Source organism: Pteropus alecto, unplaced genomic scaffold (genome assembly GCF_000325575.1).
Source record: "Pteropus alecto unplaced genomic scaffold, ASM32557v1 scaffold106, whole genome shotgun sequence".
Classification (NCBI taxonomy): domain Eukaryota; kingdom Metazoa; phylum Chordata; class Mammalia; order Chiroptera; family Pteropodidae; genus Pteropus; species Pteropus alecto.
The window spans coordinates 12,065,781-12,088,997 of record NW_006442103.1 but is presented as its reverse complement, the minus strand read 5'-3'; the positions used below and the strand labels follow the sequence as shown (position 1 = coordinate 12,088,997).

General features: G+C 40.9%; 1 protein-coding gene, 1 long non-coding RNA gene and 1 other non-coding gene across 4 annotated transcripts in view; 1 reads left to right on the top strand and 2 right to left on the bottom strand.

Moving 5' to 3' along the window:
• CTTNBP2NL (CTTNBP2 N-terminal like) overlaps positions 1 to 16,611 on the bottom strand; it is a 44,216-nt gene extending 27,605 nt beyond the window's left edge. Inside the window, exons 1-3 of one of the 2 annotated variants that reach the window (XM_025052219.1) lie at positions 16,506 to 16,611; positions 4,824 to 4,947; positions 1,955 to 2,062 (exon numbers count right to left, since the gene is read on the bottom strand). In XM_025052219.1, coding sequence (XP_024907987.1) covers positions 1,955 to 2,053 — 99 coding nt within the window. In that variant the 5' untranslated portion in view covers positions 2,054 to 2,062; positions 4,824 to 4,947; positions 16,506 to 16,611. Of the gene's footprint in view, positions 1 to 1,954; positions 2,063 to 4,823; positions 4,948 to 16,374; positions 16,446 to 16,505 lie in introns of those variants that run through there. The other variant, XM_006919644.3, reaches the window with a different exon arrangement.
• A 115-nt stretch (positions 16,612 to 16,726) lies between these two features.
• Positions 16,727 to 23,217, top strand: part of LOC112486147 — a 60,978-nt gene continuing 54,487 nt past the window's right edge. The window contains exons 1-2 of the long non-coding RNA XR_003048652.1: positions 16,727 to 19,168; positions 20,959 to 21,248. This is a non-coding gene — a long non-coding RNA (uncharacterized LOC112486147). The remainder of the gene's footprint in view (positions 19,169 to 20,958; positions 21,249 to 23,217) is intronic.
• On the bottom strand, positions 22,095 to 22,167 carry TRNAI-UAU. The gene has a single exon. It is a non-coding gene; the product is annotated as a tRNA-Ile (tRNA).

Genomic DNA, 23,217 nt, shown 5'->3' with positions numbered 1-23,217 from the left:
GGATGGCATCCTGGGTTTAAGCAGCTTAGGACTACCTGTAATAGTGGAATGCGGTTACGAGAAATAGTGCTCAGAGATGCACAGGGAAAGGCAGAGAAGTCACCAGTACTGTATGTGTATGTGACAGACCGAAGTCAGGCATCGTTGAGGGCATCTAGAGACATCCATTCAGATGGTCAGCAACCACTGACCGTTCCTTTGATATGGGGTACATGATATGCACCGACGGGATATAATTAGAGGAGAAAGAAGAAATGCATCCTACACTATTGGAATATTTGCAATGTCACGCCAATTGTAGTGTTACACATAAATATTAGTTATTAATCACTTATTGTAATTGAAGACAAGGAAGGTTTGTTCGAGACAGATGGACTGACTTAAATAACCAAGGTCACGCATTTAGTGACATGACAGGCAAAGACTCAGGCAATGAACTTTAACATTACGTGATTAGTCATGTGTCAAAGCCATAAACGTGTGAAGCCATGTCAAACAAGACCGAAACAAGCAGGGAAAGGAAGAAAAGACAGATTCCATCCCCCACATTTCACAAGGGAACTGCCTCACGCACTCTATAGACATGAAACCACTGGAAGTTACTTATGATGCATTACAAAGCTACAAGGGAAAACAAAAAGGCAATAGTTGTCAGTGAAAAATTACCCTGAGGCATATTTAATTAGAAACATCAGTCTTTTTCAGTTGGCCTTAAATAACACAAGTTAATGTCGTTCTAAGTTTAACGGCATATAGAAATAACAGGTTTAGATTTTATTTTTATCACAATTATAATTTCGGAGTAATCCAAGAAAAGACTACCCAAATATGACTACCCCCAAATGAACACACACTCTATTTCAGGGCAGGAAGGGAAAAAAAAGAAGAGAAGCGAAAGAAAAGATATATCCTTTCGTATGAACTCTATTAGGTTGGCTGCTTAGGAAATCACCTACTCTCTAAGCTTCTAGAATGGCAAAGAGAAAATTACCTTTGCTTCCATAAAAAAAAAAACTTCAACAAAGGAGCTTCCTATGAACGCACATGAAATAATAATACAATATTTACTATAAAGAACTTGGATAATTTTGAAAATATGTCGTAAAGCACTTCATAAACCTTTCACTAATGAACTTTAAGGTATTCATCAATATACCCTCTCACTAAAATTTTAAACTATAAAAATCTTCTTAGATACTTAGGCTCCGTTGCATTTTGCAGGGACTATACTTTCTTCAGCACACTCAAGGCTCACCTTCGCTGGCCATTTCTCCTCTCCTTTTTGGGGTATCATCTTCCTACTATTCACACAGACATCTTAACGTCTTCTCTTCCCCTCTCCAGATCTCAGACAAGGAAGCATCCTTACCACGGTGTTTCACAGATTCCTGACACTTGAAAGGAGTTATGCCCCCTTGTACTTTTTTTTTTAAATTAGACTTTATCTTCTAGAGCAATTCACAGCAAAACTGAGTGAAAAGTACAGTTTCCACACCCCCCCGCCCTTTATATTTTAATGGATATCAAATACTGAAACAGAAGAAAGAATTCTTAATCAGAGGTCTAGGGAAACCATGGATGGTCTTCACAGGGTCCTTGATCTCAGATAGTGTATACTGAATTTTGGCATATGGGTATATACACATTTTTTAGGAAGCAGGTCTCATTAAGTTATTAAGAGGTTGGCATTCAAACAAAACTAGGGCCACGAAGAATGAAGTTCAAGGTCCAGACATTAGGTAGAAAGATGACAGGAACTACTTTTGGGGTAAAGGCTTCACCAGTGTCCCTAAAATCGTACCACACAGACGGTTGCCACCGCAAGTGTCGATATGTATACCCAGGCCTCTAACTTCTACAGGAGCTATAAGAAATGCCCTAGTTAAATAAATTACAACCAATGAAACAACTTTGAAAACATATGATGACCTCTCTCTTCTTTCTTTTAACGTACCTTTAAAGCTTCTATGACAAGGTCCCTTGCTTCAAGCTCTCCCTCAAGAATACTGAAGAGTGTTAGAAGCTCAGGCTTGCTGAGTTTTTCCAGATTCATCCTGAAAGCCTAAAACAGAGACAACAATCAGACAACCTCCAGAAGACAGAGTTAATTTGATATTATTAAAGAAAAAAATACATTCAGAGAAGAGCAACAATTACAGTATAAAATGCTTTAAGAATGAAAAATTAAATAGAAAAATAAGCTTTCTTGACAATCACAGACTGAATAGTAAAAGAAGATAAAATTTACTTTATTGATTTCATCACTACTCACAAAGATTAATTTTTTATTATTTTTCCTCCACACATATTTATAAACATCCTAGAAGGTCTCAGAATGAATTAGTGACTAATTTTCTTCACTAGAAATTCAGATAAAATTGTGTTATATATAATCAATACTATTTCAATGAAAATTCCCAGTTTTAGAAAACCAGATTCCAAAACTGTATATAAAGCATTCTGGCATCCCTCTGAAATTGGTTGAAATGAAATTTGAGCAAAGATAATGTTTGGTGGGAGTATGGGAGAAATTTTTCTTTTAAATTGTCAACTTTCACAGAGAACATCACAATATTTATATTTCATATAGTAAAATAAGGCTTAAATGCAACCATATGCAACTTCTTAAAAATATATTGTTCGAACATCTTAATTGGCCATGCTACAAACTGGATTTATTTCACTAAACAAGTTCACATTTCTACACGGCCTTGCATCTTTTGAAATAAGTTAAATGGCAAACTGCATGGCACAAATTCAGGCCTTTCCACAAACCACACATAGAAGTTAGATGGCTATACAATCTTTAAAGAGTCTTCTGACCATTGTGTATGGTAAGATATATTTTATAACTTCCAAAATAGAGCAAATAATAATTTCCTTCTCCCGCTTTTTACTTCCAAATTGACACTCTCATATAGTTTTCTTTAAAGTGAATCACGACATGACTAGTTCACACACCCTCCAGGAATTCCCAACTCTTATGAGTACATTAAATTTTAGGAGGCGGACAAAAGAGTCATTGATTCCTTCCAGGGCTACTGCCTTCAGATGAAGGAGAACATGGAGGAAAGGCGGACTTCGCTGTGCTGTGAGGCCGTACAAATCTTTTGCCACATGGTAAAATATGTTCAGTGTAACTTCAGCTCTAACTGCTAACTTTCTAACTAGGGAGTTTATGCGACTAGTAAGAGGTTCTCACTTCGGTGTCAGAGAACTATCTCACAGCAGTTACTTTAAAAATAAGAACTAAAAGAACAGAAAAACTACAAACCTCATACAGCTAAACCTAATAGAAGATGGAATGTTGGAAAGAGCACGTGGCTTTGCAGTCAGATAGATGCCAGGCCTGCATCTTCCTACTCGTGTGACTCGGGCAAGTTTTCCGATCGTCAGTTTTATTATCTGTGTGAGGGGGATGATGACATCCCACTCATAGGGTTACTGTGGAGACTGAGTTAATACATGTCGAACACCTTGCCAACTTCCTGATACAAGATGAACAATGGGTTAATTATTAATAACTACTGTCCTCTCTCATTTTCCAAAGGAATTCTAAGAATGGTATTACCAAATTCGGGGGAAGCCAAACCAATGACCTCAGAAATATCTTCACCTGCCCTTTTGTAAAAGAAGGGCGATAGTATCCTGGAGTGGAAAATGGTGAGGAATTTAAAGTACCAGTTGAGTCACACTGGTTTGTTAGATGACCCCCATACCCAGCTTTTGATGATTTCATTTTTTTTTTCTCTCTCTCAGAGAGCTTATATAGCAGGGGAAAAATCCTAGCATTTTATGCCCTTCCTCTCCCCTTCCACGATGTTAATCAGGATAATGGCCACCTGCTAAAGGTACTCCATAAGTATCAACTTCACTGAGTAAATCAGCTGGATGTATAAGCCCCAAGACAGGAAGGCAGGAACAAAACACAAAATGACAGTGTTCACAGATATTACTCTTTTTTTTTCAATATCTTTATAGTCCTTAAATATTCTTATTTAGAGACCCAAAACTGTGGCTTAAAGAAGCAGAGTGATATGAGTAAAACATAAGAGACTTAGAGTGAGAAATGCAGAATTTTAGTCTCCGCCCTGCCGCTGAACAGCTGTGATCAGCTATGGCCTTGAGGAAAAAAAAATGACCCAGTTCCTCTGGCACTGTTTCCTCACAGGTAAAATAAGACAGACTAGATAATCCCTGAAGTCCTTCTTGGTCCTGTTCTAAGCTTCTATGGGTAAAAATCAAGAATTGTTTGTTAGAGAATCCAATTAAATAAGAATAAGAGACAAATATATAAAGAACTATAATAGATTGTACCTATACCAAAGTTTTTCATCTGTTGAATAAATATATATCCTCATAAAATAATAACATTGAAACAATCTTCAGAGTCACTTTAATTATAAAGCAGTCCAGCCCAGGCAAGAAAAAAGTCTATTCTTTGTCAATGGCATAAAGAATAATATTCTCATCATCTCTACATTGGTAAATCACTCCTGCACATAATCTTAATATATGGAACATTTTGCTGACACGTACCAACTCATTTTGCTTAGTGTCTACATGAAGTGAATACAATACAAATATGACAGGAGGAAAAAACCAACAGATTTGTTTTTGCATATTCCAATAATCTTTCTTTATAAATATTAAAATTTAGTTCTTTGCTATTCTGTACATTTGAATCGAATCTCAATACAAAGGTACGGCAATGAATTTTCGTATGAAACATAAATGAAAGATGGTAACATTGCATTACATTTTAGGGTGGCAGTGATATAGCTGGGGATGGAGGCAGGGGCGACGATGAGGGCGATACTGACCTGATAACTAGCAGTCACACTCTGGTCCTCAGGTACAAACTCTGAAAGTTTTCTTCAGTTCGAATTTGGGAAAACTGACAAATACATTTAAAATGCCGTCAGCATGGTGAAAAAGTGTCCAATGCTGCAAAATAACGAAAAATGTATTGCTTATGTGACCATACTATAAACAATTCCTAAATCCCATGAATGTCAACAGTAGCCGATGAGGCCTGACAGCTGTAGGTTGATTTGAACTAAGAAGAAGAAAATAGCCACTTCTTCAAGTTGAAGCTGAGTAATACAGGAAAAATACCAGGAATCTGACTTCCCTTTTGCAATTATAATTAGGGAAGGTGAGGGCTTTCACAATCTTTTTTACTTCAAGATGTCCATTGCTATGGACTGACTTACGAATGTTTCTGAAAGAGACTGACTTTCTCTCCCTGAACTGACAAAAGGCTATTTGTTTGAATCAACAAGACTTATGCACGACGGACTCAGAGAGAAAAATAAGTACAACTGAAATTTTCAAACTGCCAAATTCATTTGAGGAAAATTCTCAGCCTCTCGCCTCCTGCCAATCAACAAAGAAATAAATCAACCTGTCGCCATCTTGACTTTGTAATGCTGATTACTCATCCCCAGCTTCTACTTTTTCCCATTTATTTTCAAATATTAAATGCTGGATTATATACAAAATTTTTGCTTATGTCGTCCTATGAGTGTATTAGATCCAGCAAACTTAAAAAAAAAAAAAGGAAATATATTTTAAATGTTAGTTGATAAAACGTAAGTTTTGTATTGTATTTTAGGGACCAGGACTGAAAGCTTGTTTGTTTGAGTTGCTGAAACCTGACAGTCAAATAGGGACAGTGTCAAAGGAGGAATAATGCGGCAATAATGGCTTGTGTCATTCAACCAAGAATCAGCCATTAACCTAATTACGAATTTCTCCATTTAGGAGAAGTGTGAATTTGTTGTGCAGTCAGTAATGAGTGTAGAGCCATCATATAGGCAAACCACTAAGTAAGCTCCTCCAGCAATCTCTGCCCAATATATAAATGATGTGGCCCAAGATTTTCAGAAAAGGGCTATTTCTAACTCCATATTCATTATCAAAAATGAGGCTGTCAGATTTTTGGCGTGCCACACTGCAGTCTACACACTCATTCTCTACTCATTTTCTAAATGAGCTGTTATTCGTCACTGTCATCATCCATTAAGTAACTTTGAAAGACAAGTTCATTTCAACCAGATGCTCAGCTTGTTCCTTCTGTTAGAATCTGAGACCCAACTTTCCCTTTCCTTAGAATTTAGACACAGAAATGTCTGCCTAAGGAATGCTAAAGTCTATAAATTTGAAATAAAGTGATGAGTGGTCTGGAAATAGTATCATATACTATGATACAGCTAGCTATAGCTATATCAAGTGTCATAGTTTTCTCAATTAAAAACTATAAATACATAATAAAAAACCCAAAGTCATATATATTTTAATACTCTGGAAAATTAGCCTATTTATGGGCTAAGTATGAAACTTACTTTTAAGTTATGAATAAGTGATTTCAAACATGAGCTTGCCCAGCATACCATTTGGCCTATTCACATGTTACTTTCCCACTAGGTCAGGGCCCATAGCCAGGAGAGCGAGTTTCTTCCATACGAACTTTCATGTGCCAACAGACACAAGAGTTACGGAGCCTCCCGCATGGCTGGTTGTGCCATGGAACTATGTTGTGGTTCACTTTATTCTGACCTTCCCTTTTCTGGATAATACACACTCCACTTATTCTGGTTCTGGCTGTGCCTTTTCCTTCTTGAAGAAGTCCCAGCTTTTGCTCTGGAACTCTCTGAATTAATTCTACAGGATAGCAGGCTTTGCTGCCTTTTACCACACAGAGATTGCTGCCTTTTACCACACAGAGATTGGGTGGCAGAAAAAGAAACACCCCAAACAGCTTCTATAGAGATGTAAGCAGTAGGGCAGGGCAGGGTGGAGTACAAGTTAGATGTTTGTCTGTCTAGTATCTGGGTGTGTGTATGTCTTTATTTGGAACTGAAAGTTTTATTTGTAAGGGGTGGGTGATAAGTGAAAAAAGGGAAAATAACATTTTTAGATAAATCCTAGATATCTCCTGACATAGAAACAACTCAAAAAAATCTACATGATCTGTTTTCTGAAAAATCAACTTGGCTAGTACAAAAAACAAATCAGCTGTTTTACCCAGTAGACCACTCTTGCAAAACTGGAGAAAAATTATTTCTTTATTATATACTCAGATATCTAATTTAAGAAATTTATACTTGGGCTACAACTGACTGAGATTCAGGCCATTTAGTAAGTTTTTAATATATAAGATATGAGCAAAGCTATAAAGCAGATTTGCTCCAATTACGTAAAGACTCTTTCACACACATATGAGCAAAACCAAAATGTAGGAAGCCAGTTAATTCTCAGAAGTCAAAGAGCCAACACTAACATACAAAACGAGTATTTTTGACAGCTCTCCACTAGATAATTTACTTCCTTAAAAAGCCAGTATATATAAAATAAAATAAATGTGTCACATTTATAAATACTAAGTCTAAATATGGACAAAAAGGCACTGGTATTTTAAAAAATGGATCCAAAGCAACCTCCTCTCTGGGGGTGGAAGGTGTTGACACATCATTACCTTGACTTTCTCAAAAGATTTAAGTCTCCCCACCCCCTGGTACTTCTGGTTTTTCAGAAGGGTTATTTATGTATTTGGGGGTAAGAGAGTGACAACCTTCCAAATTCTACCTCTCATTCAACTTTTGGAATTTTAGGATTAGGCTAGGGAAGAAACACTTGTTAGAGCACTATCAGAAAATAACTTTCTGATCGAGAAAGCAGATCTTTTGTACATTTACTAAAGGCAGCTGTTTTTGCTATTATTATTTATGAAGGTTCTAAAATAAACGTATAAATTGAATTTCACTTTACTGAATTGTATAATGCTAAGCAATAAAGCTTTACTACAAATGTCAATCAACAGTCTTGCAGCTGAAGGTAAAAGATATTACTGGACTATTTGGATCCTCATGTGTCTATATGTTATATATAGCATGTGTTATGGGCTGAATTGTGTCACCACCCCAATTAATATGTTGAAGTCCTAATCGTCGGTACCTCAGAATGTGATTGCATTCGGAGACAAGGTCTTGACGGAGGTAGTCAAGTTAAAGTAAGATCATTGGGGTGAGTCCTCATCTAATGACGAGTGTCCATATAAGAAGAGGAGATCTGGACACAAACAGTGGACAGGGAAAGACCTTGTGAGGACACAGGGAGAAGACAGCCACACACAAGCCACACAGAGAAGCCTCAGAAGAAACTAATCCTTCTGACAGATTGATTTTGGACTTCTAGCCTCCAGGATCGTGAGAAAATTAATTTCGGTTGTGTAAGCCGCTCGGTCCACGGTGCTTAGTGCTGGCAGCCCTAGTGAACTAACACAGCATGCGAACCCTCTGACGACGTTTAAAGACGGGAGCAACCAGATCTAAGCCTTCCCCTTGCCGTGTGAGCACCACGACGTGTTCCTCAGAGTGCCTTGCTGTCTTGTCAGTCTGCTTTTTCCAGCCACATTATAGACAGTGTTATAAAACAGAATGGTTTTGAAACAGTTTTAGAGGTAATAAACTTCAGGATCCTGCAACGTGATATGAATAGAGCACTTACAATGAAATTACAACAGTGCTAAGGCATCGAGATGCTTGTTTATCCAGTAGTGTCAATACAGACTCTGCAGCAAGCCTCAAGAAACCAGTTCTGTAATAAAGCTGGTACTCTTTAAGGTCAACATTTAAAATACTTTCAGTACTCTATTCAAATACACAGTACTGTATTCTACTCAAAGCAGATTCTAAGATACCAGGTTTTCTGCATTTATGCTTAGTGTAGAAATTAATGTTATAATTGAATTTATCACCGTTAATCACCACCACCTCAGAGTTTTGAGCATAGTTTCCTAAGAATTCAAGCAATAATAATAATGAAACAGATCTATGTTTATTGAGCTAAGTATTAATGTGTTCCAGGCAGTGTTCGTTAAGTACTTGATGTGTATTAGTTCAGTCCTCACAACCATCTTAGGTGACAGATGCTATAACCTTAACCAATGATTTCATCATCATCAACATCGTCATCATCCCCATTTTACAGATGGGAAAACTGATGCTCAGAGGCTAAATAACTTGCTCAGTGTCTCACATCTGGTTTATGGCTGAAATGGGATCTGAACCTAGGTAATTGGATTCCAGAGGCTTCCTTACTAACCCCACTACTTGGTAACCACTGTTCACATCTGATCATCTCATTTTATCAGCCTTAGGAATTGTGTGGTGGAAAAACCTCAGTAAAATGTAATTTACGAAGCTGGAAGGGACCTCGGAAATGATCTAATTCGGCACTCTCATTTTACAGGTGAAAATTGAGGCCAGCGTTAAGTGAATTACTGAAATTTCTAGGTATACAGTAGGACAAGGTCTAACACTCGTGTCTTTTTAAGATCCAGTCTAACCCACTTTCTGGGACACTATGATAGATATCAGGTTTTTACTTTGTTTAGCTTTTTAAGACTCATGCATCTCTGGTGTATTTTTCTATGTGTATGTGTGAATGTCTGTCTCTTCCTTCACTAGGTGTGTACATCTGTGTTTTTCATTGTCTCTATGTTACCAACAGGATTTATATATATATATTGAAGAAAAGGAGGAAGCGGCCTGATGCCTGTAAAGAAACATTCAGATATCTCTCCCTCAAAATGAGGACATTTAGTACAATGCTATTAAAAACAGGTCTGTCTACCTGGATATCTGTTTACACCCTTTCAAGTATTCTCATCTGAGACAAGACCAAACCAGAAGAACTACATTAGGTAAGCTACTGGAATGTACGTTAATGAAAATGAATAATAGTTTTTATGGTAATAACGTTTTTTTCATTAAAATAAAGAAAATCTCTTTTAACATCAGAAAATGACCAGAAGTATGAACCATTTCAAGTATACTTGTTGGTTGGCTTTATTTAGTTTAAATGAAATTTTAACATAATTTCACTGAAATAAGTATATCTATGTCGATGCTTTTCTGAAATAATGCCATTATGATTTGTAAAAATACCACAAGGGAACAATAACATGTAGACCAATTTTACTTCCAGTGAAATGATTCATGGGCTATAATTCTAGAGGCAGCCTCTGGAATAAAAGCCCTTCAGATGTTAATGCAGGATGAAGTCTTTGACTCCATCAGGATTCCAACCTGGGAAGAAACAGCTTATGGTGTAGAGGGCGAATCATAAAACAAAGTATCTGTGTTTTAGCTATGCCCATTTCCTGACTCTCCCCGAACTGCAAAAAAAAATTCCACAAAACCCTCTAACAGAAATATGATAACTGATGATGTTGTTTTGCCTTTTAAATTTGTCTTCTAAACCAGATCGCCGATGATTTCTTAAAAAAGTTTAACAATTTGGTGTCAGTTGGAAATTACCAACAGTCCTAGCAATTGTCTTTGCTGCAAGGTTCTGTGGGGATACTAATTCTCCTGGGAGGCAGTGTGTTGTAGTAGAAAGTGTGGACTTTGGAGTCCGACAGACCTAGGTTTGCATCCTGGCTTGGCCGTTTCATGGTTCCTTGATCCACTTAACCTTTGAGTTTTAAGTTCTTCATCTATAAAACGAGGATAACACTACATACTCTAACTGGATGCTGAATGGCTTAAATGAGTTAGTGACTGGTCCGTTTGCTCGTTTCTCATCCCTGGAGAGCATATATTTGGTTTCATCTGCAAGGATAATGAAGTTTTCCTTTTTCCAATGAGTCCTCATTTTCTATCATTTATGTGTCTAACTTAGAAATCAAAACAAGTTTACTCTTTCTGACTTGACAAGAAATCAAGAAGGGAATGGCACGCCCAGTTCCCGGGAGGGCGGGCTTAGCGACACACACGACACTTGCTCAGGCCATCGGTATAAAGAGAAAAACACCCTCCTGCCTAGACCAGCTTTCTGCGACTTAGCATGTGGGTGGGGAGCGTGCCTTTGCTGCCACTGAATTTTTACAGCTTTTAATCAAGTCACAATTTTTAACCTGTAATTACTGAGAAATGAGTTTTCTAAAAATATTACAGCTATCTTCGATATCATGTTACATGCATAATAGGTATGTGTCCATATTCATAACCCAGGAGCAGTTATCACATTCTATTGTTCATCTGCTTACATATCTGTCTTCCGTCTCACATGACTGCTAATCTAACGAATACTCTGTCTTATTCAACTTGTTAAACTTAGCACCTAGCAGCCTCTCGGTCAAAGGGTTACTCAAAAAATGCTGGTTGGAAAGAAATGTACAGTACAGTACCTTGAATTACAGCCAACAAAAGTGGACTTTATCTTCTAGGAAATGAGACGCCACTAAACATTTTAAACCAGGGACTATCATCATGAAAGCATAGTGTTTGGGAGGTTAAGGCTTGAGGTACACAGCTGATTTGACTGAAGAGAAACTGGAAGCAGAAAGCAGTAGGGAGAAGACTTTCATAGTATAGGTATGAGGCAAAAATGTGGGAACCAGAACGGTGGCCGTAAGAATGGAAAAGAAATGACTGAGGCAAGAGACTTTAAAAAGAATTTGCAGTAACTCGGTACTGCTTCCATTTAAGGAGGCAAGAGGGGAAATAATCCCAAATCAGCTGAGGTTTTAAGACTGGGTGACTAAAATGATGATGCCATTAAGAAAAACAGGGATGTTAGAAAAGGAACTGGTTTTAGGGAGAAATGATGACTGTGATGTGAGACGCGCTGAATGGGAAGTCATCAGGCCCCCAAGAGGAATGTGGTAAGTCAGCTGCTGTGGTGAAGGCTAAAGGTTTAGAAGTGGAGACGTCTTTAGGTGCAGAGCCTTTTCAGAAAACTTTTGTGCCTTCAAAGAAGGAACAAAAGGCAACAGGAGGAAGCTGATACATAGCAGACCAGATCTGTGTCCTCAATTATTACACCAGTTAAGAACCAACCAGGTTAGTTCTGTCCTCACTCTAACACCTGCTGCAACAGAAAGACCTACTTAACAGAAACGGAGGAACAGGGAACCCCTCCCACCGAAAAGACATAGTTAGTGCTTCTCTCTTCTTTCTATGACTTACCTGTCAGTTATTCTCATTTTTCTCTCCTTTCTAACATACAGTTCTCTCTCTTGTTAAAACAGCTCAACCCTGCTGCTTCTCCCTTCTGTTCTTCCTCCCTGGCTCTCTCACCTTCAAAGGAGAGCAGACCCAGAGCACGCATGGCCGAGCCCTTCCCAGCAGCCCTGCACGAAGGATCGGCGCAGCCGCTCCGAGGTTCAGGGTCAGAAGTCTTTTGGTCTGTTAACCCCTTCATCCTGTGCTCTCGTATCTTCCTTTCTGGTTTTTACTGAACTTGGTAACAATTATGGATTACAGTCTTTAAACTCAGTAACGATAGTGACAATTAAGAATTACACTCTTTGTGGCTCCAGAAGGACACACATTTAGATTCGGCAGCAGCGCTGGCTTTGTACCTGAAACCCAAGAGTTTGGAAACACTTGGCAGGGAGAAGCCATCTTCCTGCATTCTTTGCATCAGTGCTGGCTTCTAGTCTTGTTTTCCTCTCCCCACCTCCTCTCTTAACTCCTCCACCAGTGACCCATTTTGGTTGTTCCTATGATTGCGCCTCACCTTTGGGGATGGGGTGGTGGTGGCAGAGTTGTCTTCAATTAAAATCACTTTTAATCAAAATTGCCACTTGCCTTAAATCTCACAGAAGGTACCATATCACAGTATCCACGAAACTGTTTACATGACACTCAGGATAGAGGTACTTAAGACAGTAGAGTTTGGAGTGGAACGATGGACAATAAATTCAGAGAGAAGATGTCAGATGGTTGAATACCCTGCCTTTCTTTTTCCTGAGCCAAAAAAATTCAAGGAAGATAATTTGCAGAACAAAATTATGACACACACACACACACACTATAAGACAGACACACACACTCTCCTAAAAATCCTTGTACCAGATGTCTGGCATCATGACATATACAAGCGTCGTTTTCCTCTATTTAGGAATCTTAGCTGTATATTGAAAAAGTTAAAACAAAATCAACCAATAACTAAATTCAGACACTAATTCCTCACCTTTGCTAAAATGCTAAAGAAGTAAAAGAATGCTTAATATTAAATTCTTTAGCACACATGCAAAGTGCTAATACTAATGACAATAATACCTACCATTACTGAGTGCTTCCTACACATTAGGTACCTTGCTTTGTGATATGTATGTATTTAAATGTAATCTTAGAAAAAAACTTCAAAGTTAATTCTACGTCACAGCAGAGGAAACTGAGAAACGGTGAAAACTCTGTTCTCGTCCTGGCTCACACAGTGAAAGAGTACGGAGTTGGGATTTGAACCCAACTTTGCTACTGTAAATTACCACACTCTATAGACTCACGATATATGTCATTTTCTCATGAAATGCTTTGAACTGAAACTTGAACGACTTGATTTTTAGTTATTAGAAAACATTCAGGAAATAAGAAAAAAATGGCCTTTAGAAACGGCTGACAAGCCATTCCTGGGGTCAACCACCTCAGGCTGGACAAGTTTCCTTTAGAAAGTTTCTCATCTCATGCCACCAAACACCAATTCAAATGGCAACTTCTAGAAACACCATTCTGCTCCGCTCAGAAAAGCTGAGCATTCCAGTCCTGTTCTGCAAGTCCATGGTAGCATTGCAAACCAGATGCCAAACCCACTGAGTGCATCATGCCGGCCCGTCGTCAGTCTGGTGACTCCATGTGGGGACCCACTACCTTTTGTGCCCCTGTTCACATATTTAGTCCTGGTTCGGAAAAGCACAAAATCAATGAAAAATCCATTTGAAAAGTCCCAGAGTAGATCAGCAATGTGTCAAAACCAAACACGCAGAAACCATTCTTGAACAAAAATCCGCAACCAGTTCCTAGTGAGCTCTCCTAAATGGTCAGATTCCTCTCTGGTCAGATTCTTAGGAAAATAAAATCCTAAAATGACTAGGATTTTAGGGCACTGATTACATCAATAATTCTGGTTCAAATTTCATTACGGCAAAATTATATATCTAACCAGGAGATATTTTCTTATAAGAAATACACTATTTTAGAATTATACAAGATATTATAGTTTTGTAAGACCTCAGAGAGGGAAAATAAAAGTTAAATCAAGACCAAGAGTGGATTGACTATTCATCCTAACATACTGTGCCGTATCTTATCAGTACATTATCTTTTTAGACTAAGGTGACAGCTTCAAACTAAGTTCAACACTCATTAAGTCAAACTATATGCCAGGCACCATGAAAGATACAAAGATGAAAAAAACCACACTATCTGCTCTCGAAGAATTTACAATTTAATGAGCTAGATTAGACACACACATAGAAATCCTCCATACACAATGCTTTTCTTCATCTAATATGACCGAACAGTTATTGAAAAAGTTAGAGGAAAGATTTCCAAAGACCCAAATGTGTGTCGAACAGGTCCTACTTAATGTGCCAAATAATCAAAGAGCAGGATTTGCTTTTTCCTGTCTGCTCATTAAGGCCCTGAAAATCACCACTACTTTGGTTTGCTTGGTCTCTTACCTTCGTTTATTTTCTGTTCTCTGCTCATGTAATAAGATATATCTTTTGGGGATTTCCTGGTCTGCTTTTAATTTTCTCTGCTGTTACCGCTGGGGGCCCGTGACTTGCTCCCCCATCGCGGTACACTTCGCGTTTGCTGCAGAGACCCTCCCTCCACACAGCTTCTTCCTCATGCTCTTTTATGGGAGATCTGGAAACAATCACTGAACAGATCTGTGAGCACTGAGATTGGCTCTGAAAACTTTGAACCTAACTATTCAAAAATAAATACCTTCAGGAAGCCTACCTTCAGAAAGTTTAATCAGGAAGGTGAAAGACAGCCATAATAATCACCCTCTGTGATTCCGACTCCTTGCATCTCATTGCTATTAGCTTTATCTATAGATAACAGTGAAAGATGGACTACAGATAGAAATCAAAAGAAAAAGCTAAAACATGTGGCAAATTTTAATATATGGCAGTGCTAGCAATAGATGATTACTGGGGATTCAATGGCAATAACATTTGGACAAAATCATCAATATTTTGCACCTGCTGAAATGAAGGCCAACTTGACAGCCTTTATGAGCACACTAGAGAGACACTTTTTGGTAGTCACAATGCGTGTGAATAGCTCGTGTTACCTTTGTTATCCTATGTCTGAGATTTAAAAATGGGCTCTTACTGTTCAACTCCTAAATTTTGGTAGCTGATACTGTGCTTATAAAACCAATCAATAACATCATATATGTATCAGTTTCTCCTGGAAGGAAAAACCCACCATAAAAAAGGGATAGAAAGTAACCAAAGGCCACAGGACTAGATTAATGATAAACCGAGACAACTGAACCCGAATTTTCTTCAAACACTTCCTGCCTTTTGTTTCGACAGGACTATAACTTCAAGGTTAACTGCAGTCTCCCTGAGCAACAGACCAGCCCGCCTTAGACTGAGGGAGATAAATACTCATTTCTAATCTAATGCTCTTTATTTACTCATCAATACTGTTTCATTTGACACATGTTATTCACTGACAGTCAAACAATACACACTGAACACCTACTCACACAAGGCCATCTCTGCAGATATCCAACACTCACCTCACTGTGAAAGAAAAAAGACGGTTTTTCATCAAGTTCTCAGGGAAGAAACAGGGTGGAAAGCAAACATGAAACAACTCAAACCCAAAAGACCCTTAGAAGTCGGGTTCTCCCTCAAGGAACAGAGCAGAGAAGATACAAAAGGGGGTGTGAGGGTGGGGAGTTACTATTTCTCCTTCCTCAGGAGTCTAAAAAAGTCCCGCCGCAGGTGAGCTCTCGACCCCCACAGGAGAACAGAGGATCTGAGGGGCTTCAGGAGGAAGGCTGAGGATCAGACCATGGGGGATGGGAAGAACCGAAGTCGGGGAAGGCCGCTTCGTCTGTGGACCAGGCAACCTAGATCGGGTTTTGATTTTTGCTTCGCTCCATCCCTCTTTTTTTGGAAAACAGTGATTTTATTTTACGGATGAAACCAGCTCCGGTGCCACCTTAGCGAGCAGGGGCAGGTGTTGGGAGGGATGTCTGGCCTCCCCGGGGGACAAAATGCGGGGGGGCACCCTAGAGGATGGGAACCTGTGCGTCCTCCCCCAAGGTTGAGGCTCTGGGCGAGGGGGTGTCTTTAAATGAGAGATGTCAGAAGGGGAGACTTCTGCGGAGCTGGGATTGACGGGGGACAATAAGTAGCTGCGAGGACCCTCGAAGGATGAGGAGCTCACGGGGAATACCGGGAGGTGGAAGAGACGGCCCCGCCCCCTCCGCGGATGGGCGCGAGTGGCAATTGGGACGGTGGCAGGAGGACACCTGTGGTCCTACCTTTACTTTTCCCTCGAGAACACGGCCTCCCTGCCACGGCCAAGCCCCAGCCCTAGCAGATCCTACCTTTTCCCGGCGCTCCGGGCTCCGCTCCCTGCCGCCTCCGCCACCCGCTCCCATCCACTGCCCCCCGCGGTCCCGCCCCTCAACCGCCAGGCGAGGGAACTGGCATTCACCAGGGCCAATCGCCACCTTACCTCTCCAGCCCTGACACCAATCTGCGCCGGGCGGAGGAGGGGCTGCTCCAATGTCACTGAGGCTCCTCCCGGGGCCCCAAGATCCCTTTTGTTTGGGGAGAGCCAAGCTGGGATTGAGCTCGCGTCACTTCCGAGAGGAAGCGTTCCCCTCCGGCCGGAGCTTGGGGTTGGGCTCCTGCCCCTCCTGGCCCGGCTTCTGCAACTTTCCACCTCTGTGCGGTTTCCGGGCGGGACCCGGGCGAGCGCTTCGTGCTTTACCCTCCTGGTCCGGGAAGCTTAGGAATGGCGGGTGCCCTGATCGATTGGGCTCATTAACGTTTGCAGTGGGCTTTGGTGTCTGCTTTAGAATTAGCTGTTGAAATCTTGGTAACGTGTCTTCTTTCCTGGTCTCTTTTTCTTGGACGAGCTTGAGCGTGTGGTGTTAAAAGCGAGGGTGAAAACCTCTGAGACCACCCTTCTCTTTTCACATTACGTTTGGAAAAGCATACTAGATCTGAAGCTCCTGGGATGGGGACACCGGCTAGCATCCGAGAGAGCATAAACCTAGTCTGACTTACTTTCCAGGTAGAAGTCCAATGAATAATTGCAATTTCGTGTGTCAAGGCTTTCCACGCTCTCCTTGCCAGATGTGGGGACTTTTTTGTGTCCTTTCCCTTATACTGTGGGTAATGGCGTTTGCAGTGAAGCTAGTACAAAATACAGTGTAGAGTATGCAAAGAATGTCTGTCCCTTCTTGTTAACACAGGGATGCAGATCTTGCTAGTGGTAACAAGAGAGGGGAGAGGATACATTCCTACCTGAGGTCAAGATTTCTGTATCCCTCTTCCAGTTTACAGACTGATTCGACTACTTAAAAAATTAATAACCCAAATACAGTAAATTCTTATGATACAATCAATACTTATAAAACAAATATTTATAATGCATAAATAATGTACTAATTTTAATAACGTACTAACCTTAATTATTAAGCAATACAGGTATCTAGCCTGCAAGGCAGACGCAGCTCTGCCTTCATTCAGTTTACAGTTTGGTGGAGTGTTACGTTCAGTCTGTTCATCCACAGAGAAGTTGGAAGGAAGTCAACCAGTTTTTATGTCATCCCTGTGCCAGGTACTTTCATATGATATTTAATCTTCACTATTCTATGAAAAATCTTTCCTAACCTGGAAGATAGGCATCACTGTGCACGTTTTACAGATGAGACGATAGAGATTCAGAGAAATTTAGTCATAAGAGCTAGTAAATGGGAAAGAACGAACTTCCAAAAAGGTTGTGTGACTCTAAACTTGCGCCATATTCTGCTCATCTCACACTGGCTCTCACAAGGTGGGCAGGTCCAGAGAATGGGCCTGGATGACTGTAAAATCAGCATTAGAGCCAGAAAAAAGCTTCGTGCCTTCCCTTATTGATTGATTGTAGGCTTGACAGCGTCATTTATATGAAGGACAGCAAAACTGTAGTGAGGTGTTCGACAGCAGCCCAAGTGCCTTTTAGGTAATGAAGTAGAAAATACAGAACTTGGGAAAGACATATTCTCTGTGTTCAGGTAACTGACAAATGTGAAAGGCAAGATGAAGGGCCAGGCACATAAATGATTTGACTCGAAACAAAATGTCTGAAATGATTATAAACACACAGTTCAGGTGCTGAAATGGGCCTACGAATTTGAAAAATCCCATTTCCTCCTCCTCCCTTTTGCCTTGCCTAAGGGTGTGCAATGAGGAAGTGCCTCACTGCCTGACAATGAGGCTGACTCGGAGAACAGCTATTTTCTGCTGGCTTCTGAGTCACTCTAAGAGTAGTCCTAGGGAATCAGCTCCTCCCTCCTCCCCTCCTTCCTTTTATAGCTGTTAACACACCACCACTCATTCTACTCCAGGCTATAGTGCTCTATGGCCTACTCCCTTTACATCAACTGTCAGCTCTCCTGACTCCCTCCTGCTTATTGTGGGAGAACTAGCAAGAAGATCACCTTTGCCCTGGAAGATTCAGAATCCTGAAGGGTTCAGATTGCTTTTGTTAACAAATGGTCTGGGCTACCAATCCAATGCCACCAGGAGTCCCCAGTCTGGGGTATGGGTGTGAGGTGGGGTGAAGAAGAGGCTTTATTCTGGTAAACTTTTTGCAAACTGGGGACAACGTAGTCTCTGCGGGAAATAACAGCTCCAGGAAAAAAGCAGCCTAACGGAGAAAGGGAGAAGGGGAAACGGAAAGCACAGGCCCTGAGACAAATGGCATACTGCTGTCCTGATGTAAACTGCTGCCCTGCTATAAACTGCTGCCCTGATCCTTGATTGGTTCATTTTTATGCAAATAAAGCATCAAAATGTTCACAATTAGATTGGTCCAAATAGCACTGTCCTGATTGGTCAGAATCACACGTTCTGATTGGTTGTAATGGAGCCACTCTGATTGGTTGGTAAAGATGCAAATGAGGCTATGTCCCACAGCTCTGATTGGATAGGGTAGTCTCAGCCCATTGGTTGAAATTACGATTTCAGGAACTCCTTTATAAGGTTCCACTCAGACTTCTGGAAGGCGGTGCAGGAGGCATGGCTTAGTCTGTGGCGGTGTACTTGAGGGGCCTCTGCAAACAATGGTCGCTGGACTCTTGATTATGAATTTGGGCCCACTTAACCACAAGGAGTCCTTTTTGACAGGTACATTCCTTCTGGAGTCAACACTTTCCTTTTAATTGATTAGCCCTGGAGGTAGTTAATGAGCAGGGCTGTGAACCTCAGGAGACGTTCAGGCTGCAGTGGCAGCTGTGAGAAATAGTTCTGGGTTTTGTGATTCTTTAGTATAAAAAATATTTTAAAAAAATTATAGTACAACGGCATACGCAGAGTTGAAAGTGGGTTCATAATACCTTAAATCTGTGTAACACAATATAAAAGTGCCATTTTTATATCTTATTTTATCAACTTGCCAGTAAATATTTATTAAATGCCTACAGTGTGTCAGGTGACAATTTAGTAGGAAAGGCTAAAGATTATATAGATTGTGTCAACTTTTCTTCAAACAAGTAAGTTTCCTAGGTAGGTGTTCCATAAATGTTTATTGCTGGCTGGGAGAGGCAATGATGAAGTAAAGAGGGTGAGACTGGAATTAAAAAAACAAACCTGGAGTTCTGTCCCAGTTCTTCCTCTGTCACAGGCTATATTAGTTTCCTAAGGCTGCCATAACGAATTACCACAAACTGGGTGGCTTGAAACAACGGAAATATATTCTCTCTCAGTTTGGAGGCTAGAAGTCTAGAATAAAGGTGTTGACAAGATTGGTTCCATCTGGAGGCTCTGAGGGAAGACTCATTCCGTGTCTTCCTCCTAGCTTCCGGGGGTTCCCGGAAATGATTGTAGTTGCATTGCGCAGTCTCTGCCTCTGTGTTCACGTGGTCTTCTCCCCTTGGTCTTGACGTCTCTATGTGTTCTCTCCTATTCTTAAAAGGACAACAGTCTAGTTTGACTTCATATTAACTCATTACGTCTGCAAAGACTCTATTTCCGAACAAGTTCAAATTCTGAGGGTCCAGGTAGACATGAATTTTTGAGAAGGGGAAGCATTTGAACCAGTATGCAAACCTACTTCTCAAAATAACATCTCTACTTAACTCTATTTGACTTCATTGGTAAAGAGCATAAAAGTAATGAACTAATTCCCAAAGATCATTTCAGTTCTGTGATTATATGCTAGAAGCTGTTTATCAAGCTTTTACTATATCATAGGCACTATAAAATTGCTCTATAGCACATCTCATTTAACCCTTGAAAGAATCCTAGGAGTTAGATGTAAATATTCTCATTTTATAGATAAGGAAATTGAGGAATAAGAGTGGTCCATGGTCATGGAATTAATAAGAGATGAACATAAAATATTTACTCAGATCCGATTCCAAAGTGCACCCTCATAATTACTCTGCTATATCGTCTCTCCATCATGCTGCATAGGTTAGATGGAAGTAACACATATTTTAAATTTTGATTAACAGAATACTTGGAGTGGAGGAGCAATCTTCTTGGTGTTTTGTTTGAAGTTTGGACCAACTTCAAAATAAAGGAAAGCAAGAGGGGAGGGAATAATGGATGGCAATGAAAATTTAGTAGGGAAGAGGAGCGCTATGGCACTTAAACCTCAGTTTCCTCATTTGTGAAATGGGTAATAGTCTCTGTCTACACCAGCTGCTTGTGAATATCCAAGTGAGATGATGGACATAAAAGTATTTGGTTAACTCTATGAAGGATTGTTGTAAACTACATGGGAGATCTTGCTTAAACTCAGCCCTTCCGTCCCAGCCCTCCAGCTAAAAACATCTGAGGGTTGAACATCTGTGGTTTCATAAGGCTCCTTCTATCTGTGAGTCACTAGGACTTTGCTAAGATGCTGGGTGAGCTAGATGTAGATGTTGGACCGCCTGGGAAAAGTAACCTGGCCTGTCTTCCTATTTTTCAAGGTCCCTCCCAGCTCCTCTAGAAGTGGATCCATCCGGTGGTCGCAGTCTAGAAGCTGGAGAGGGCTCTCCAGGCGGAGATGAGGCTGAAGCCGGAAGGAGGGTGGGCTCTCCATGGCGCCCTGCATTTCCCCCCATCATTTGTTTCCACGAAGGCCTTTCTGAGTATTCCTGCAGCGTTCTCTTCCTTGCTTGATCGGCTCTATGAAGGAGACCCGGCCGGGGAGTGGAGAGATTTCTGGGCGTGGCCCTCACTGCGTTCCTGAGCTTATTGCTCCCTCTAGTGCTGAGCGGTGAGTCCTGCAGCTGTCGGCTTCCTCCTTGGCCATCTCAGTGCGTGTTCCGCAGAGGCCTCTCACCTGACGGTGTTTCCTTTTATGGGTGTGGGCTGAGACCAAAGACCAGCGGTTTGAAAAGCCACCTTTAGGAACAAATTCTTCTGTCTTTTAGCTAAATGTTAGGACCATCTTGGCCATGAGGGATCCAGGCAGTTCTTATCCTGGATTGTGTAGGAGGGAGTCTGGAAAGGAAAGGGAAAGAAATCTAATGTTGAGTGACTACAGTGTAGGTGCTTTACCAATATTACACGTGTGTGTGATCTTTACCGTCTTTACATATGCAATCCTTATAATCCTTTACATATATAATCCTTGTGACCATCCTAAGAAGCAGTTATTATTACTTCCATTTTTTCAGATAAGAAGGCAAGTTCAGAGAGGTTAAGTGTCTTGCAAAAAGTCAGGTAATAGCAATGATAATGATAACATCAACCAATTAATTAGGTCCTACCTCATGCGAGGCACATTGTTTCTTTTAATCCATTTTACTGAAGAGGTCATTGAGATTTAGGTAGTTCAAGGAAGGGATAACTGAGAAGCTTGGTGGAGATCGAAGAGCTAGGTCCTCCTTACCCCAGTCCCACACTCTTTTTGCCTCTTGGAGCTGGAGGGGGTGGAGGTGGGACTGAGCCGAGGCCTGCGTGACTCACTGTTCTTTTTTTTAATTAGAATTATTTATGCCTACAGCACCTGGTCTTCCTAGGTGGCTTCCCATCCAAGTACTAACCAGGCCCGACCCTGCTTAGCTTCGAGATCAGACATTGGCTTGTTCAGGGTGGCATGGCCATAGACCAAGGACCATGGCTCCACTGGGGCTCGAACCCAGGACCTTCTGCATATAAAGCAGACGTGCTAACTGCTGCACTATGGAACCACATCCAATGACTCACTGTTCTTTCTGTTACTGGGGCTACTTGATGGCCCTTGCTGAGGACCAGGAAACTAGGGCCATGTGGTTTTTTGGATATTCAGATCCAAAGGTAGGATCCTGAGATAGGACGGCAATGACAAAGCCAAGGCCAAAGTCCACGGGATCCTGGGGACAATTCGCCTGGGGTCATGCATAATTGGGGCAGTGGTGATAGCACAACAGTTATTACTCTTAGGGGCCCTGGGAGAGCACCCAGAGGACCCCGAGTTCTGTCTCCCTCTTCTTATGTGGACCTCACGTGCTCCCCTTAAGTTGGGGGGCCAGGATGGGGAACACAGAGGGGCAAAATTCCTGGAAGTAGATGAGATAAACTGTAGAGTTTCCAAATCACTCAGCAAAGTTCCCAAGGATTTGGGTTATTTTTAACTCCTCCCCTCACTCCCAAAATGTAGTTTAGTCATAGGACCCTGGAAGAATGCTCTATGTCTCTTTGGATGAGTTTTAAATTTTCTTTTTCATTTTAATCTTTGAAGTTATTAAATTATAATTGAACAACATATCAGATGATGAGTTGATAAACTGGTTAATGTTAAGTTTGTTATTTCCCAGTGTTATCTGGGCGGAGGGGTGGGAAAGATATCAGTAGGCTACTGTTTTTCATATGTAAGTGACTTTTTAAATTAAAGGTTAACTCTTTCTCTCTCTTCCAGTCCTTCCCCTTTCTGTCTTTCTGTTTCTCCTTTGCCCCAGGTGCCTTCTTCCCAAAAGTCGGAGCCACACCCCCTTTCTGTCTCTGCTGCCTATTCGGACAAAGCTCTGGGCCGAGTAGCTGTGCCAGAAGGGCTGAGGCTGGTCCTCATGCTCTTTCCCCTCTAGTCCGCCCTCTTCCCCCACACATGGGCTGACATTAAGCAGAATATAATTTCTGTGCTATGGACAGAGACAGAACTTTGGCTTGGCTGGGCTGCCCCATGCTTTCGATTTGATGAAAGCCAATTACACATTTCCCCTGGTCTGTTATTTCAGCTGAGGCACCACGCAGTCAGCTGAATG